This window comes from Perca fluviatilis, chromosome 14 (genome assembly GCF_010015445.1).
Source record: "Perca fluviatilis chromosome 14, GENO_Pfluv_1.0, whole genome shotgun sequence".
In the NCBI taxonomy this organism is placed as follows: Eukaryota; Metazoa; Chordata; class Actinopteri; order Perciformes; family Percidae; genus Perca; species Perca fluviatilis.
Genome location: NC_053125.1, coordinates 30,463,053 through 30,481,161, shown reverse-complemented (window position 1 = coordinate 30,481,161; position 18,109 = coordinate 30,463,053). Strand labels below are relative to the sequence as shown.

At 43.4% G+C, this 18,109-nt stretch overlaps 2 protein-coding genes across 3 annotated transcripts; both read left to right on the top strand.

Annotated features, from left to right (window-relative positions):
• Positions 1-6,278: 6,278 nt before the first annotated feature.
• On the top strand, positions 6,279-10,667 carry LOC120572884 (Fc receptor-like B). 2 transcript variants are annotated; one of them, XM_039822399.1, is made up of 4 exons: positions 6,279-6,371; positions 6,683-6,718; positions 9,998-10,273; positions 10,353-10,648. In XM_039822399.1, the coding sequence occupies exons 1-4, from the start codon at positions 6,341-6,343 to the stop codon at positions 10,646-10,648; spliced, it is 639 nt and encodes a 212-aa protein (XP_039678333.1). In that variant the 5' UTR covers positions 6,279-6,340. The 2 variants fall into 2 exon arrangements, 1 of the variants encoding a protein (XP_039678333.1); XR_005641504.1 differs by lacking the exons at positions 6,279-6,371; positions 9,998-10,273 and having other exon boundaries at positions 6,587-6,718; positions 10,637-10,667.
• Positions 10,668-13,536: 2,869 nt separating this feature from the next.
• Positions 13,537-17,832, top strand: LOC120572893 (Fc receptor-like protein 5). The gene is made up of 5 exons (XM_039822407.1): positions 13,537-13,630; positions 13,882-13,917; positions 15,559-15,822; positions 15,902-16,396; positions 17,745-17,832. Exons 1-4 carry the CDS (start codon positions 13,600-13,602, stop codon positions 16,195-16,197), a joined length of 627 nt encoding a protein of 208 aa, XP_039678341.1. The 5' UTR covers positions 13,537-13,599; the 3' UTR covers positions 16,198-16,396; positions 17,745-17,832.
• The last annotated feature ends 277 nt before the right edge of the window (positions 17,833-18,109 follow it).

The window sequence follows — 18,109 nt, the reverse complement described above, 5'->3', positions numbered from 1 at the left end:
GCACCGTCAGACACCGCCTACCAAGAGCCTGGGTCTGCCGAGGTTTCTTCCTAAAAGGGATTTTCTCCTTGCCACTGTCGTAATAGCCACTGCTAATGCTTGCTCTTGGGGGAATTATTGGAATTGTTGGGGCTTTGTAAATTATAAAGTGTGGTCTAGACCTACTCTATCTGTAAAGTGTCTCGAGATAACTGTTGTTATGATTTGATACAATAAATAAAATTGAATTGAATTGAATAGAATACACCTCATTGTCCCTGAGGGGAAATTTGTCTTGGACATAGTGCTACAATCTGTTGCTTCACAACATAAACATGTAACATAAACATCATAAAGATCAACAAAGCATCCTAGGACACAAAAAAAGGACACACATGACAGCACAGACAGCACAACATCCTAAGAATTAACTGTAATAATTAAAGTGTGAATTGCAACAAATGCTGGTGTATTTATTGCACCCCTGCTCTGCTGGGCTGTGCTAAGATTTGCTATTGGGAGTTCAGCAGCTTGATGGACGTTGGGATAAACGATAACTTTAGTCTGTTTGTTTTACATCTCGGCACACAGAATCTTCTTCCTGATGGCAGAAGTTCATATTCAGGAAAGAGAGGGTGTTGAGAGTCTGCAGTGATTCTTTCAGCTTGTTTTTTTACAGCTTGCTCGTACAGGCTCTGTACTCTTTCCTCCCTATTATCCTCATAGCTGTCTTGTGTGTGACAACCATCCTGCCTTTTAGCTGCCCTGTTAAGTTGCCAAACCATGCTATGATTCCATAGCTGATAATGCTCAATCACTTGCCTTGGATCAAGGACCATCTCCAGCATATTTGTATGCATACTCCATTCAAAATAGTTGTTTGCTCCAGTATGTGGGGTTCCTAGACACCAGGCAGCACAGACCTGTCTCCAGTTCTTGATTCAACCACTCATTTTGGCCAGCAGACTTGGGATGGTGGGGATGGCTGACCGTTGCTCCAAGATGGGTGCAGAAGGCCCTTCAGAACTGGGATAATGAATCATATTTTCATGATTTATTATGCATTTACTTAATTCTATACATATTTACTCTGGATCCATTATAGTACTCTATTAACTTCAAAGATTTTTCCCAAAGACATTCAAATAAATGGACACAGCGATGCCATAGACTTCAACTGAGACCAGTTGAAGTGAATTAGAAGCACTTTTCCGGTGGCGGCATAGCGTACCGCGCCTCATAAAAATGAGCTTGACAACGTAGATGTGACGTGAGCAACCTGTCTGAAAGTTGTAAGACTTGGAGACGTTGGGGGAGGCCCACGAAAATCACACTTCTCTGCTTTTGAACATGCCGTTTGTGGGTGTGCAGATCTGGGGAAAACTTTTACATGGAAGGACAGAACAGACCCAAACGCAAAGTTCAATAACAAAATAGGTTTATTAAACAAAAATGGGGAAGCAGGTGAGGGGAGGCGGACGCCAGGAAAAGGGACAGAGACACTTGGTCTGGGGTAGGATGGCAAGGGATGAGAGGGAAGAGACAGGATGGCTAGGATAGCGAGGGACGCACTGGGATAGGTTGACGAGGAAGCTCGGGGAGCGCGGGGAAACAGGGCCGAGGGAACCGAGGAGGAGGCACTGGGGTCCAGGGAACAGGGGAGATGAAGAGGGGATGGTTGGAAGCAGGAACAGAGGCAGGACGAAGCAGAAGCAGAGGCAGGGTAGAGCAGGGAGCCGTGAGAGGGTGAAGCTAGCTGACTGGATGCGGGAGCGAAGTGTGGAGCCGATGACTGTGGGGAGAAACATGGCAGGGCCGTGTCGTGTGCACACTTAGAGAAATGTCGAAAAGATATGGTAAAGATGGTGGAGGCCTCGACTCCAAAAGAAAAAAAGAAAGAAAAACTTTTTTAATTCTGAAGTGGAGGTACTGCTGCAAGAGACATCATATTTAGTAGCGTCAGCAGTGGATACAAAGCAGCAAATAAAACCGATGCATGGAATGCAATTACCATAGACTGTTAACAGTCTATAGTTTTCTTTAACTAAATAATGAAAATAATTAGTTAAAGAAATATTAATATTTTAAATTAGAACAGATAAAAACGGTATAACCACATATTTTGGGCAAACATGTCAGCTCTCAATTGTGCGTTAGAGTGATCTTGAGTCTGCAAAGATTCTGTTCTTACCTAAGAACAAATCCCAAATAAGAAAACACTGGTGAATGCCAGAATCTTTGTGAAAACTGAGTAAGTGGTTAAAAATGATTGGTGAATGAGGCCCAATGTGAGTAATAAAAAAAAAGTAAATCTCTGATTCTGCTGCTGCAATCTCTGTGTTTTATGCACTAAACAAAATGATGATTCAACCACACACAAACCACACAGCTCTCGCCTACACACAGGAAGAAGGAGGGGTTAACTGCAGTTGTTGATAGCTTGGTGGTGATGTTTTGATCTCATAGCTGTTTAAGGTACAATGGGACATACATCTGCACAATGGCTACTCTGTAAGTACAATCTGTTCTGTTTAAATCTGCTGTGTTGGAGAAGAATCTAGAAAGGTAAAACTCCAAAACAAACATTACTGAGCTAAAGACCAACTAGACAGTACAATAGGTTTAGACTGCAATGCAGAGCAGGAAGTAACTTAAGTAATTTCATTGTTCTCTTATTAAAATCATAATGAGCTCTGTTTTTATAACATATAGTCTGGAAGCAGCTAAAATGATCATGAGCACATCATGACACTAAAACTTGATCAAATAAAAGTCTTTAAAATAATATTCATGCATCTTCTGTTTAAACTGCATGTTCTGGATGATGGTGCTATTACTCTTAACGTAAAGAAGGAGTTGCATGGACACTGTATCGGTTCACAACGAGTCTGAAGGAACAACACTTGTTGTCTCATGTAGATTTGGTCTCAAGACTTTTGTGTAAATAATCTGCAAAAAAGAAAGTGAATTTTATGGTGTATATTTTATGTAAGTTAAATGTGTAAACTGAAGTGAGCTTTTGGTGAGGTACTACATGAACTGTATTTAACATGATGCAAGTAAAGATGTTTACCATGGACAAACATGTTGTGTTAACCGTCAAAGCTCAAACTCAACATTGAGTCTCATTTCCCATCAGCACTGACAACAATGCTGTGCTGCAGAGCCACCCAAGGTTGGTAAACCTCTCATGTCAATGTCCAAAAACATTTGGTTCAGAAAATAGTTTAAACAGATTATGTTTAAGACATGCTTTAAGGTTTCTTTGTGACACTGAAAATGTGCTTTAAATTGACTAAAAACAAAAATTCCCTCCAGCATTTTTGACTGCGAGTCCCAGCAGCTCTCAGATGTTTGAAGGACAGTCTGTCTCTCTGAGCTGTGTGGAGGACGACAGCTCTGCTGGATGGAATGTGAAGAGGAATACAGACAAAGAAACCAGGACTCAGTGTGGAGATGGCTGGGGAATATCTGCTGGTTCTTCCTGCAAAATCAGCTTTGTGGTCCCTTTGGACAGTGGAGTTTTCTGGTGTGAGTCCAGAGAGGGAGCAACCAGTAACAGCATCACCATCACTGTCACTGGTAAGATCAGACTGTGGAGTCAGTATTGATGAAGCTGTGTGTGAATGGATGACATGCTGTAGTTTGTCTCTGTGTTGAGGTGGACCAGTGATCCTGCAGAGTCCTGTCCTCCCTGTGATGGAGGGAGAAGACCTCACTCTGACCTGTAAAACAAAGACGTCCTCCAACCTCCCAGCTGGTTTCTATAAAGATGGCTCCTTCATCAGGACTGAGCCTGCAGGTCACATGACCATCCACCATGTTTCCAGGTCTGATGAAGGCCTCTACAAGTGTCTCATCAGCAGTGTTGGAGAGTCTCCACCCAGCTGGGTCTCTGTCACAGGTGAGGAGGTTACCTTTGATTTCAGGGGCTCATTCAAATAAATTCATATTAATTCATATAAATTTAATTTATAGCGTCAAATCATGACAGAAGTACAGGCCACTTCACAGATTAGAGAAGGTCTAGAACTGTGACTAATAATAATAGTAGTAGCATTGCAGCGCGTAGCAGGGTGTCGAGCACAACCATGGGAGCAGCTGCAACCATGATCCAGGTGCCACCACGATCCAAGGAAATCTGTGAGGCGAGAGAGCAAATGGACTCAGGGGAAGAAGCTCCCCAGAGCTACAGTAACTCAGTAACATGCATTAATGGGACATGAATGCACAGAGACGGAGAGAGAGAGAGAGAGAGAGAGAGAGAGCGAGAGAGAGGAGCTCAGTGTGTTACAGGAAGCCCTCCGAACATTGTAAACCTATAGCTGCATAACTTAGGGCAGGTCCAAGGCAAACCTGAGCCAGCCCTAAATATAAGCTTTATCAAAAAGGAGGGGATGAAGCTTACTTTTAAATGTGGAGAAAGTGTCTACCTCCCAAACAAAAACTGTGAGCTGGTTTATTTATCCAGATATTCACCTGACAGCTAGAAATCTCTCTAAAGGAAAACCTACGACCACGAGGCCACCTTCAAGCTCGACGACCCCCTTTGACTCAACTACAGCTCCTCCCCCTGATACATCCATGGCTCCACCCCCTGACACAACCTCAGACCGCCTCCACCTGTTCGTCCACCTGGTGGTGTTCTGTCCTTACTGCATCTCCACTTTCATCATGGTGTCGTTATATCGACAAAGGGCCCCAGGTAACACTCTGACTCATTCACTGACCTTACAATCAATTAATTAATGCAACCCGTTCTCACTCCCACCTTGTCACCATACTGACGCTTGGTCAGTAACGCTCGTTTTAGAGTCTTTATGGGACACACCGGGCCGAGCACCAGCTCAACCTTGGCGCTGACCGAAAATGTGCGTAAGGAAACAGGTTAGGGTGGTGGATGGGTCAAACAAACACAGAACTTTCTCCTAGTAAACTGCTATTCATGTCCCGTTCCACAATCTTTTCCTAACACTAACTAACTGGTATTACCTTGCACGTTGAAAAGAGATGCTAAACCGGTCCTGACCCAGAGCGTCAAACATTGCCGTGGGTGGGATTACATTGGAATTAGGTGAAAGCCTTGAGTCCGAGATGCTATACACTTGCTATCTATGCACTATGCATCAGTAACTAACAACAAATGCAACTGACCAAGCATCGTTTTTTTTCGTCTCGAACAGAACTCTACCTTTTCATTTCTTTCTAACTTGCTCTGACTGTAGGAAATGACCTGCCTGTCTCCGTGGCGACGACCCCGCCCAACCAGGCTGAGGAGGGATTGGATGATGAGTATGATGATGTCATCACCGCTGCCACCACGGAGCATCACTTCTGAACTGATCTGAAAAGAAGTTCAAATGTCCGTAGATCAGAAACATTTGTCGCGGGGTTCTTTGGTTCCCGTTTCCCCAGCTGTCTTCAATTCCTTTGCCTTGGCCCTTTTGATATAATTTAAACATTTTCAATATGGAATTATTGCTTTAAATTTGAATTGCTCCTTTACTGACACCCCCAGCTATCTCTGTAATCGTGAATATTTTCAATAAAGTTTGTTTCCGTCTTCTAAAGTTGTTCTGGAGTCAGATTTATATTGTGATGCTGTCTGTGTGTTTCCAGAAAGTTAGAAAGTACTGCTGCTTGTTGAGGTTTAGCTGTGGCTCACAGAGTGTGACATCCTCTGCCTGTCTTTAGTGCTGTGTGTTTCTACAGAAAACTAGGTCACCGCAATTAAACTGAGCCTCGAAACTCAGCGTGTGTTTGGCGAAACCCAAAGGGTTAAAGGTCATCGAAGACGTTTCGTCTGTCATCTGAAAGACTTCTTCAGTTATGACCGAATGTTAGCAAAACACAACTATTTAACCTCTTTGGGGTCATTGTCAAAATGATCGAAGCCGCTTTGTTCCTTGGTGCTCCTGGCTGTTGGAGACATCCAGGCCAAGTTTGAACAATGTTGGTAATGCTAACGACCCCACAGAGGTTACATAGCTAAGTCTCTCAGATGAGAAACAAAATGTCTTCGGAGCATCTACAACTGTCCAGTTGGGTCAACCCTTCCCTGGATAATTATGACTCGGGTGACAGAGCACAGTCACAGATATCAGCATGTGCTCTTAAATTACTTACATTTTTGGAATGAATTAATAGAAATAATCTTCATTAAGAATATTTTATCACAAAAAACAATGTTCATCTCTCTGATTATAAACTAAGACAAGAGACCAACTGTCCAATCAACTGCAGGAGGGGAAACCACAAGGCTGCAGCACCCCCCCCCACCCTCCCCACAGAGGAAATGGTGGTTTTAGCTGCTGTGAGCCAAACATTCAAAGTGATTGATGTCACAACACCAACAGGTACAATGGCACAAACATCTCTACAATGGCTGATCTGTAAGTACACTCTGTTCTGTCATTAGATTGGTAGCTTCATTGTTTAAAACATTCAACAAAGGTTGTCCATTTAATCTTACACAACCTTTAAGAGCAGGAAGTGACAACAGCTGCAGAGAGACTGTAGTTAAAGGGTTAACGTCAGAGCTGATTGGACGGAGCTGCAGCGTGTTAGAAAAGCAGAATAAACTGATGTTAAAGCTGGAAGACGCTGAGAGTATTTAGTGTGGACTCCATCTTCTCTGAGCTCACAGTTGTTCTGTCTGTCTGCAGTAAAAACTCAAACTAACCTGAGGTCCATTTCTCTTCAGTTCTGACCTCACTGCTGAGCAGCACAACAAACCAAGGTCAGTATAAACTCTGAGAACACTTTATATTAAAGTACACAGGGTTACAGATATTCAAACAGGGACGGGGTGATTTTGTCTGACTTAATTATAGCTCAATAAAATGTTTTCAATTGAGCATTTTGTTCATTTCCTGAAAAGCAACGAAGTTGGACATACAAGATTTACGCCCAACAGCAACGATTTGTTTCCCTTCTAAAGTTAGATGCTACTTATAATTAAAGATTGACATGTACTAAACCACACAGCTTCCCTTTTCTAAAGTTGGCTCCTCTTCACACTTACCAGATCCCTACAGCACAAAAGTACAACATGCCGTGTGTCAGTCTATAGAGATGCTCACGTTCATTTCAAAATCAACAGGATCAGAGTTATATGAGGATTTATTTTCCTGTCAGACAGATATTTACCTGAGCACAGAAACATGCTGCATTTTGCACGTAAATTACCAGTTTTTGTCTGTTTTTTGTCCTCAAAGTTATTTATTTATACATTAAAATTTACATCATGTTATGAAGGTTACAAACATTAGAATACAAGGTTGGCTTTCAGCCTTTCTTCTGAGGATCATTTAGGGCCTTTTCTGACCTGGTATTTAAATCCGACCTGAGTGATCCGATCACATGCAGACAGCTCTAAGTGTGTGTGTTTTCACCTGTCTGTAGAATGTGTGTCCAAATGTGTCCTATGTCCACTCATGATTGGATCTTACTTCCCCCACTCTATATGCCAATAAACATAGACATCATTAGCATTTGCATAAAGGCTGGTTGTCTGTTTATAATGTCAGCTGTTACTTTCACATAAATGACAGATAGCAGGACCTGTCCAGGACAGAAATATGTTTTTAAAAGACTCAGTGTCTTTGTAGTTTCTAACTCTGTGGTTTGAAGTTCAGTTTATATCGTAACTGCTTCATTTTACGTTGCATCGAGTTACGTTACTGCTGATGAAGCCCCGAGATTTTCCTAATTTTGCTGCTTCATAATAAAAGCTCTCAAATACCAAACATATCTGAGGACATTTATTGTGAAGAACTTATCAGAAATGAAACCGTTTCACAGCCGCTGCTTTGACCACTCAGTTCACCGTCAACTCTAGACAGCGCTGTATAGCTCTGGTAATGGGAGACTAATAAATCACAGAAAGAGATGACAAAAGAGCAGAAAGTTTTGTTGTAGCCTCATGTCCTACATTGGTGAATTCAGGGACGTTTTATGAAACTAAAAATAACATTAGTTTCAAGGCAATGGTGCTGTAGAGAGCTCGAGACAGCCGGGGATAGGAGCAGACAGCATGCAGGAACAAAAACGCAGACACACTACTGACAGAATATGATAATAACATCTAAGGCATATGATTCACTCAGTGGTTTCTGTGACATGAGAAACACTATGAATGATTATGCTAGCCTACGTATTTCAGATCACAGTTGAGTAGGCGGTCTTTAATGCGGACACAGGACACATTCCCGTTCTCACTACTATTAGAATCTGGACAGATGCAGCTCAAACCACCTCCAAATGCGTTTTTTGCAATCCGATCTCAATAGTTAGATCTCGTAGTTAGCGCTCTGTGCTTGTGATCTTACAGTGCCTTGCGAAAGTATTCGGCCCCCTTGAACTTTTTCACCTTTTGCCACATTTCAGGCCTCAAACATAAAGATATAAAACTGTAATTTTTTGTGAAGAATCAACAACAAGTGGGACACAATCATGAAGTGGAACGAAATTTCTTGGATATTTCAAACCTTTTAAACAAATAAAAAACTGAAATATTGGGCGTGCAAAATTATTCAGCCCCCTTAAGTTAATACTTTGTAGCGCCACCTTTTGCTGCGATTACAGCTGTAAGTGGCTTGGGGTATGTCTCTATCAGTTTTGCACATCGAGAGACTGACATTTTTGCCCATTCCTCCTTGCAAAACAGCTCAAGCTCAGTGAGGTTGGATGGAGAGCGTTTGTGAACAGCAGTTTTCAGTTCTTTCCACAGATTCTCGATTGGATTCAGGTCTGGACTTTGACTTGGCCATTCTAACACCTGGATATGTTTATTTGTGAACCATTCCATTGTAGATTTTGCTTTATGTTTTGGATCATTGTCTTGTTGGAAGACAAATCTCCGTCCCAGTCTCAGGTCTTTTGCAGACTCCATCAGGTTTTCTTCCAGAATGGTCCTGTATTTGGCTCCATCCATCTTCCCATCAATTTTAACCATCTTCCCTGTCCCTGCTGAAGAAAAGCAGGCCCAAACCATGATGCTGCCACCACCATGTTTGACAGTGGGGATGGTGTGTTCAGGGTGATGAGCTGTGTTGCTTTTTACGCCAAACATAACGTTTTGCATTGTTGCCAAAAGTTTGATTTTGGTTTCATCTGACCACAGCACCTTCTTCCACATGTTTGGTGTGTCTCCCAGGTGGCTTTTGGCAAACTTTAAACGACACTTTTTATGGATATCTTTAACAAATGGCTTTCTTCTTGCCACTCTTCCATAAAGGCCAGATTTGTGCAGTATACGACTGATTGTTGTCCTATGGACAGAGTCTCCCACCTCAGCTGTAGATCTCTGCAGTTCATCCAGAGTGATCATGGGCCTCTTGGCTGCATCTCTGATCAGTCTTCTCATTGTATGAGCTGAAAGTTTAGAGGGACGGCCAGGTCTTCGTAGATTTGTAGTGGTCTGATACTCCTTCCATTTCAATATTATCGCTTGCACAGTGCTCCTTGGGATGTTTGAAGCTTGGGAAATCCTTTTGTATCCAAATCCGGCTTTAAACTTCTCCACAACAGTATCTCGGACCTGCCTGGTGTGTTCCTTGTTCTTCATTATGCTCTCTGCGCTTTACTCAGACCTCTGAGACTATCACAGAGCAGGTGCATTTATACGGAGACTTGATTACACACAGCTGGATTCTATTTATCATCATTAGTCATTTAGGTCAACATTGGATCATTCAGAGATCCTCACTGAACTTCTGGAGAGAGTTTGCTGCACTGAAAGTAAAGGGGCTGAATAATTTAGCACGCCCACTTTTTCAGTTTTTTATTTGTTAAAAAAGTTTGAAATAGCCAATGAATTTCGTTCCACTTCATAATTGGGACCCACTTGTTGTTGATTCTTCACAAAAAATTACAGTTTTATATCTTTATGTTTGAGGCCTGAAATGTGGCAAAAGGTCGAAACGTTCAAGGGGGCCGAATACTTTCGCAAGGCACTGTATCACTGAGGACGTGCGTTAATGCCAGCTTAGTGTTTTCTAAACCCTCCTCCCTCTAGTCTCTCTGACTGTGAGTCCCAGCAGCTCTCAGATGGTTATAGGACAGTTTGTCTCTCTGAGCTGTGAGGAGGACGACAGCTCTGCTGGATGGACTCTGAGGAGGAACACAAGTAATAAAACTGGGACTCAAACTGGGAATCAGTGTGGAGATGGCTGGGGAAGACCTGCTGGTTCTTACTGTAACATCAGCTACATGGTCCCATCCCACAGTGGAGTTTACTGGTGTGAGTCCAGAGAGGGAGCAACCAGTAACAGCATCAACATCACTGTCACTGGTAAGATCAGACTGTGGAGTCAGTATTGATGAAGCTGTGTGTGAATGGATGACATGCTGTAGTTTGTCTCTGTGTTGAGGTGGACCAGTGATCCTGCAGAGTCCTGTCCTCCCTGTGATGGAGGGAGAAGACCTCACTCTGACCTGTAAAACAAAAATGTCCTCCAACCTCGCAGCTGGTTTCTATAAAGATGGCTCCTTCATCAGGACTGAGCCTGCAGGTCACATGACCATCCACCATGTTTCCAGGTCTAATGAAGGCCTCTACAAGTGCAACATCAGCAGTGTTGGAGAGTCTCCACCCAGCTGGGTCTCTGTCACAGGTGAGGAGGTTACCTTTGATTTCAGGAGTCCATTCATCCAGATATTCACCTGACAGCTGATTCTCTCTACAGGGAAACCAAAGACCACAAGCCCATCTCCAAGTTCTCTGCCGCCCTCGGCCTCAGACCCCCTCCACCTTGTGATCAGACTGGTCGTCCACCTGGTGGTGTTCTGTCCGTACTGCATCTCCACTTTCATCATGGTGTCTTTATATCGACAGCGGGCCACAGGTAACACTGTGAATCATTCACTGACCTTACAATCAATCAATAAATTAATGCAACCCGTTCTCACTCCCAACTTGTCTACATACTGACACCTGGTCAGTGACTCTCAGCTAGGGCTGGGCATCGTTCAAAATATTTTGATCCAGTGCCAATTTCGATACCCCAGTTTCGATGCCGATTCCTTAACGATACTTCTTTCGATACCATATGTTTTAAAATCCATTTCAACATCAACAAAAATACATTAAACACAAAACTTTAATTTTCTACCTTAATTGTGGATCAAAAGAGTTATCAAAATTTAAAAATTCTGGTAACACTGCTCACTCAGAGTAACATTAATAAGACTGGTTGTGCTTTTGGATAGGGGTGCGCCAGTCAGATACTCAGGATTGGTATCAATCTCAACTTTAAAAATTAACAAAAAAAGAGAAACCTTTTTCCACAAAATGAACGTATTATGAATAATTGATAAATAAATAAATGACATTGTGTACAGGCTAATATTGAACTAAATAAAATGCAAAGGAATGTAAAGAACAAAGACTTTTTAGTGCAAAATGCATAATGACACAAACCTTTAACAATAAACTTGGTGACTGCACTGTTGTCAACATTGAACTAATGAAGAACTAACTTAAGTGCAACGGAATGTAATAATGTAATTTTTTTCGATGCTATAAAGTATCGGCCTTCGGTTCCCAGCCCTACTCTCAGCATCTGATAACGACACACAAGGCTTCCTATAGCATCTGTATGGGACGAACCAGGCAGAGCAGCAGCTCAACCACGGAGCTGACCGAAAATCTAGACACGCGTTAGGGTGATTGATGGGTCAAATAAACACAGGACTTTTGCCCAGTAGTCAGTTTCCCGTTACACAACCTTTTCCTAACCCTATCTTAGAGGTTTTACCCAGCACGTTGAAAAGCGACGGCAAACTGATCCTGACCCAGAGCGTCAAATATTTCCATGGATGGGATTACATTGAAATTAGTTGAAAGTCTTGAGTCTGAGATGCTATAGACTTTATGCATCAGTAACTAACAGCAAATCCACCTGACAAAGCATCGGTTTTTGACAAACTGGGAGTCCATACATCCATCCATCTTCGTCCACTTATCCGGTATCGGGTCGTGGGGGGAGCAGCTCCAGCAGGGGACCCCAAACTTCCCTTTCCGGGCCACATTAACCAGCTCTGACTGGGGGATCCCGAGGTGCTCCCAGGCCAGGTTGGAGATATAATCCCTCCACCTTGTACTGGGACTTCCCCGAGGCCTCCTCCCATCTGGACGTGCCTGGAACACCTCCCTAGGGAGGCGCCCAGGGGGCATCCTTACCAGATGCCCGAACCACCTCAACTGGCTCCTTTCGACGCAAAGGAGCAGCGGCTCTACTCCGAGCTCCTCACGGATGACTGTGCCGGATAACACCCTATCTCCAAGGGAGACGCCAGCCTACCTCTTGAGGAAACCCATTTCGGCCGCTTGTAAAAACTGGGAGTGTGTCACTACATCAATCAATATCACACTACCTCTCTGGGGTTGAGTTGTCTCTAACAGAACTCTACATTTTCATTTCTTTCTAACTTGCTCTGACTGTAGGAAATGGCCTGCCCGTCTCCGTGGTGATGACCCCGCCCACCCAGGCTGAGGAGGGATTGGATGATGACTATGATGACGTCATCACCGCTGCCACCACAGAGCATCACTTCTGAACTGATCTGAAAAGAAGCTCAAAGGTCCGTAGATCAGAAACAGTTTTCACGTTCTCCAGTTCCCTCGGCCGTCTTCAATTCCCGTGCCCTGGCTGTCTTGATATAATTCAATAATATTCAATATTAAATTGTTACTTTGAGTTTGAATTGCTCTTTTACTGTGAGCCACAGCCATCTCTGTAATCCTGAATATTTTCAATAAAGTTTGTTTCCATAGTTTTCCTAAAGTCTCGGTTGTTCTGGAGTCATTCATACTGGATGCTATCTGCGTTGTTTCCAGTCAGATAGAAAGTACTGTTGCTTGTTGTGGTTTGGTTGTGGCTAACAGAGTCAGACATCCTCTCCCTATCTTGTAGTGGTGTTATTTTCTACAGCAAACTAGGTCACAACAATAATACTGAGCCTTGAAACTCAACGAGTGTTCAGTTGAGAGTTAAACTCATGGGCAACTGGACTTGGTTAAAGGTGCTCAAAGACGTTTTGTCTCTCATCCGAGAGGCTTCTTCAGTTCTGTCTGAACTGTAGGGAAACCCAGCTATTTAACCTCTGTGGGGACATTGTTAAGATTATCAAAACCAATTTTGTTCATTAGTGCTCCTGGCTGTTGACGACCCCAAGACAAAATCTGAACAACCAGTGTTTGCAATTCAAACAACCCCACAAGGGTTAAACAGCTAGGTTTCCCCACACATCAGTCTGAACTGAACATATTCAGAGCATATTTAAAAAAGTCCAGTAGCCCCAGAGTTTAACCCTTCTCTGGATAACTATGACCTGGATGACCGAGAACCTTCACAGACATCAGCATGTAAATTATTCACATTTCTGGAATGAACATATGGAAATAATCTTCATTAACAATATTTCATCACAATCAACAACAACGTCCATCTCTGTGATTATAAACTAAGATGAGAGACCAACTGTCCTATCAACTGCAGGAGGGAGAAACCACACGGCTGCTGCTCCCCCCACCTCCCCTCCACAGAGGAAATGGTGGTTTTAGCTGCTCTGAGTCAAACATTCAAAGTGCTTGATGTCACATCACCAACAGGTACGATGGGACAAACATCTCTGCAATGGCTGATCTGTAAGTACAATCTGTCCTGCCATCACATTGTTAGCTTAATTGTTTAAAACATTCAGGAAAGGTTGTCACTTAACGCTGACACAACCTTTAAGAGCAGGAAGCTGCAGCGTGTTAGAAAAGCAGAATAAACTGGTGTTAAAGCTGGAAGACGCTGAGAGTATTTAGTGTGGACTCCATCTTCTCTGAGCTCACAGTTGTTCTGTCTGTCTGCAGTAAAAGCTCAAACTAACCTGAGGTCCATTTCTCTTCAGTTCTGACCTCACTGCTGAGCAGCACAACAAACCAAGGTCAGTATAAACTCTGAGAACACTTTATATTAAAGTACACAGGGTTACAGATATTCAAACAGGGACAGGTTGATTTTGTCTGACTTCATTAGCTTAATATAATGTTTTCAAATGAGCCTATAAGTTGGACATACAAGGTTTACACCCAACAGCAACGACTTGTTCCCCTTCTAAAGTTAGATGCATCTTATAATTAAAGATTGACATGTACTAAACCACACACCTTCCCTTTTCTAAAGTTGCCTCCTCTTCACACTTACAGCACAAAAGTACAACATGCCGTGTGTCAGTCTATAGAGATGCTCAGGCTCATTTAAACATCAACAGGATCAGAGTTATATGAGGATTTATTTTCGTGTCAGAAAGATATTTACCTGAGCACAGAAACATGCTGCATTTTGAAAAAGCTGCAGTTCTGTTTAGATGATGCATCACATTCATGCAGTAAAGTAAATGATCCGTTTTTATCGTTTTTTGTCCTCACATGTATCGAATTATACACGAGACATTACATTCATCAGGTTATGAAGGTTACAAAAATTAGAATACAAGTTTGGGTTAGGGTTTCTTCTTGGGGCCTGTTCTGACTTGGTATTAAAATCTGATCCGATCACAAGCAGACAGCTATAGGTGGGTCTGTAGAATGTGTCCAAATTGTGTCGTCTGTGACCACTTATGGTTGGATCTTACTTCCCCACTTTATTTGCAAATAATTATGGACACCATTTCCGTTTTGCATATAAGCTGGATGTGCGTTCATAATGTCAGCTGTTACTTTCACATAAATAACAGATAGCAGGACCTGTCCAGGAGAGAGAAATATGTTTTTAAAAGTCTCAGTGTGTTCAACTGTCAGTATGTTTGTAGCTTCTAACTGAATCCTAGGGGTATTTCAGTTTATATTATAACTGCTTCATTTTACGTTACTGCTGATGAAGCCCCAACATTTCCTAATTTTGCTGCTTCACAATAAAAGCTCTCAAAAACCAAACATATAGGAGGACTTTTATTGTGAAGAACTTATCAGAAATGAAACCGTTTCACAGCCGCTGCTTTGACCATTCAGTTCACCATCAACTCTAGACAGCGCTGTATAGCTCTGGTAATGGGAGTCTAATAAATCACAGAAAGAGACGACAAAAGAGCAGGAAGTTTTGTAGTAGCCTCATGTCCTACATTGTTGAATTCTGGAACATTTTACGAAACTAAAAATAACATTAGTTTCAAGGCAACAGTGCTGCAGAGAGCTCGAGACAGCCGGGGATAGGAGCAGACAGCATGCAGGAACAAAAACGCAGACACACTACTGACAGAATATGATAATAACATCTAAAGCACATGATTCACTCAGTGGTTTCTGTGACATGAGAAACACTATGAATGATTATGCTAGCCTACGTATTTCAGATCACAGTTGAGTAGGCGGTCTTTAATGTGGACACAGGACACATTCCAGTTCTCACTGCTATTAGAATGTAGACACATGCGGCTCAAACCACCTCCAAATGCGGTTTTTGCGATCCGATCTCAATGCGTCTTGAGAGTATTTTCACCTGTGCTTAGAGCTGTCCACCTGTGATCTGATCACTGAGGACGTATGTTAATGCTAGCTTAGTGTTTTCTAAACCCTCCTCCCTCCAGTCTCTCTGACTGTGAGTCCCAGCAGCTCTCAAATGTTTCAAGGACAGTCTGTCTCTCTGAGCTGTGAGGAGGACGACAGCTCTGCTGGATGGACTCTGAGGAGGAACACAACTTATGAAACCAGGACTCAGTGTGGACCTGACTGGGGAAGACCTGCTGGTTCTTCCTGTAACATCAGCCACATGGTGTCACGACACAGTGGAGTTTACTGGTGTGAGTCCAGAGAGGGAGCAACCAGTAACAGCATCACCATCACTGTCACTGGTAAGATCAGACTGTGGAGTCAGTATTGATGAAGCTGTGTGTGAATGGATGACATGCTGTAGTTTGTCTCTGTGTTGAGGTGGACCAGTGATCCTGCAGAGTCCTGTCCTCCCTGTGACGGAGGGAGAAGACCTCACTCTGACCTGTAAAACAAAGACGTCCTCCAACCTGCCAGCTGGTTTCTATAAAGATGGCTCCTTCATCAGGACTGAGCCTGCAGGTCACATGACCATCCACCATGTTTCCAGGTCTGATGAAGGCCTCTACAAGTGCAACATCAGCAGTGTTGGAGAGTCTCCACCCAGCTGGGTCTCTGTCACAGGTGAGGAGGTTACCTTTGATTTCAGGAGTTCATTCATCCAGATATTCACCTGACAGCTGATTCTCTCTACAGGGAAACCAAAGACCCCAAGCCCATCTCCGAGTTCTCTGCTGCCTCCTGACACCTCAGCTCCACCTACGGCCTCAGACCGCCTCCACCTTGTGTGCAGACTGGTCGTCCACCTGGTGGTGTTCTGTCCGTACTGCATCTCCACTTTCATCATGGTGTCTTTATATCAACAGAGGGCAACAGGTGACACTGTGAATCATTCACTGACCTTACAATCAATCAATCAATTAATGCAACCCGTTCTCACTCCCAACTTGTCTACATACTGACCCTTAGTCAGTGACTATCAGCATGTGCTGACATGTCTTGCCGTTGGCCCCGGCCGCCCCCCGGGGGGCCCCCCCCCCGCCCCCCCCCCCCCCCTTTTTTTTTTTTTTTTTTTTTTACACCAAAAAAAAAAAATATGTGTTTTTTTTTTTTCCCCCCCCCCCCCCCCCCCCCCCCCCCCCCCCCCCCCCCCCCCCCCCCCCCCCCCCCCCCCCCCCCTCCCTCTCTTCCCCCGCCCCCCCCCCCCCCCCCCCCCCCCCCCCCCCCCCCCCCCCCCCCATCACTTTCTCTGTCACCTGACTGCAGCTGGATCTCTCTCTGTCTCATCCTTACTGACGGAGCTACCAAACTCAACTGTTTCTGTAAAGTTAAGTTCGCGTGTTGTGTCAGGCTCTTATACAAGCTAATGGACGTTACATGAGAGCTGGCCTGTTACGTTACGTTACAAGGCGCTCGTAAACGTTCGCTGTGCGCTTGTTTCTTACCTTGTCTCACGTTGACAGTTCCAGCTTCACCGTCACCACCTTTTTTAAATACTTGTTTAGAAAATTCCTAAGGCCTCTATTTTCTTCTTCTCTTTTCTTTCCTTTTTCGAGGCTCGGACTTGTGCTGACCGGACATTTTGAGCCGTACTGAACTTCAAATCAAGTGACAATATCAAATTTTGATCAGTGGCCAAACCATTTTTTGTGTGGGGGGGGGGGGTTCTTGACCACCATTTCCAGGACAATTAGGAAGAAAACAAATAAAACGCTTTTATGTAACTCAAATATTATGCTACATATTTTTTTCCACAAATAGGCCTATTTAAAAAAAAAGATTTTTAATTCTTCCATAATTTAATGAGGGCCCAGTTCTGCCCCCCCCCCCCCTACTGTGGGCCCGGGACAACAGACCCGTTTGTCCCCCCCTATCGGCGGGCGTGACTATCAGCATCTGATAACAACACACAAGGCACAGGTTAGGGTGGTGGATGGGTCAAACAAACACAGGACTTTCCCCCAGAGCGTAAAGACATGAATCGAATATGTGGATGGGATTACATTGGAATTAGTTGAAAACCTTGAGTCTGAGATGCTATAGACTTTATGCCTCAGTAACTAAACACCAAAGGCACCTGACCAAGCATCGGTTTTGACGAACTGGGAGTGAGTTTGTCACTAAGTCAATCAATATCACACTACCGCTGTGGAGTTGAGTTGTCTCTAGCAGAACAACTAACAACTCTACATTTTAATTTCTTTCTAACCTGCTCTGACTTTAGGAAATAACCTGCCTGTCTCCGTAGTGATGACCCCGCCCAACCAGGCTGAGGAGGGATTGGATGATGACTATGATGATGTCATCACTGCTGCCACCACGGAGCATCACTTCTGAAATGAACTGAAAAGAAGCTGAACTGTCCGTACATCAGAAACATTTGTTGTGTTCCCAGTTCCCCCCGGCCGTCTTCAATTCCTGTGCCTTGGCCATTTTTATATAATTTAAACATATTCAATAAGAAAAAATTATTGCTTTAAATTTGAATTGAACTTCTTTACTGCCAGCCCCAGCTATCTCTGTAATCCAGATTATTTTCAATAAAGTTTGTTTTTCTAAAGTCTCTGCTGTTCTGTAGTCAGATTTATA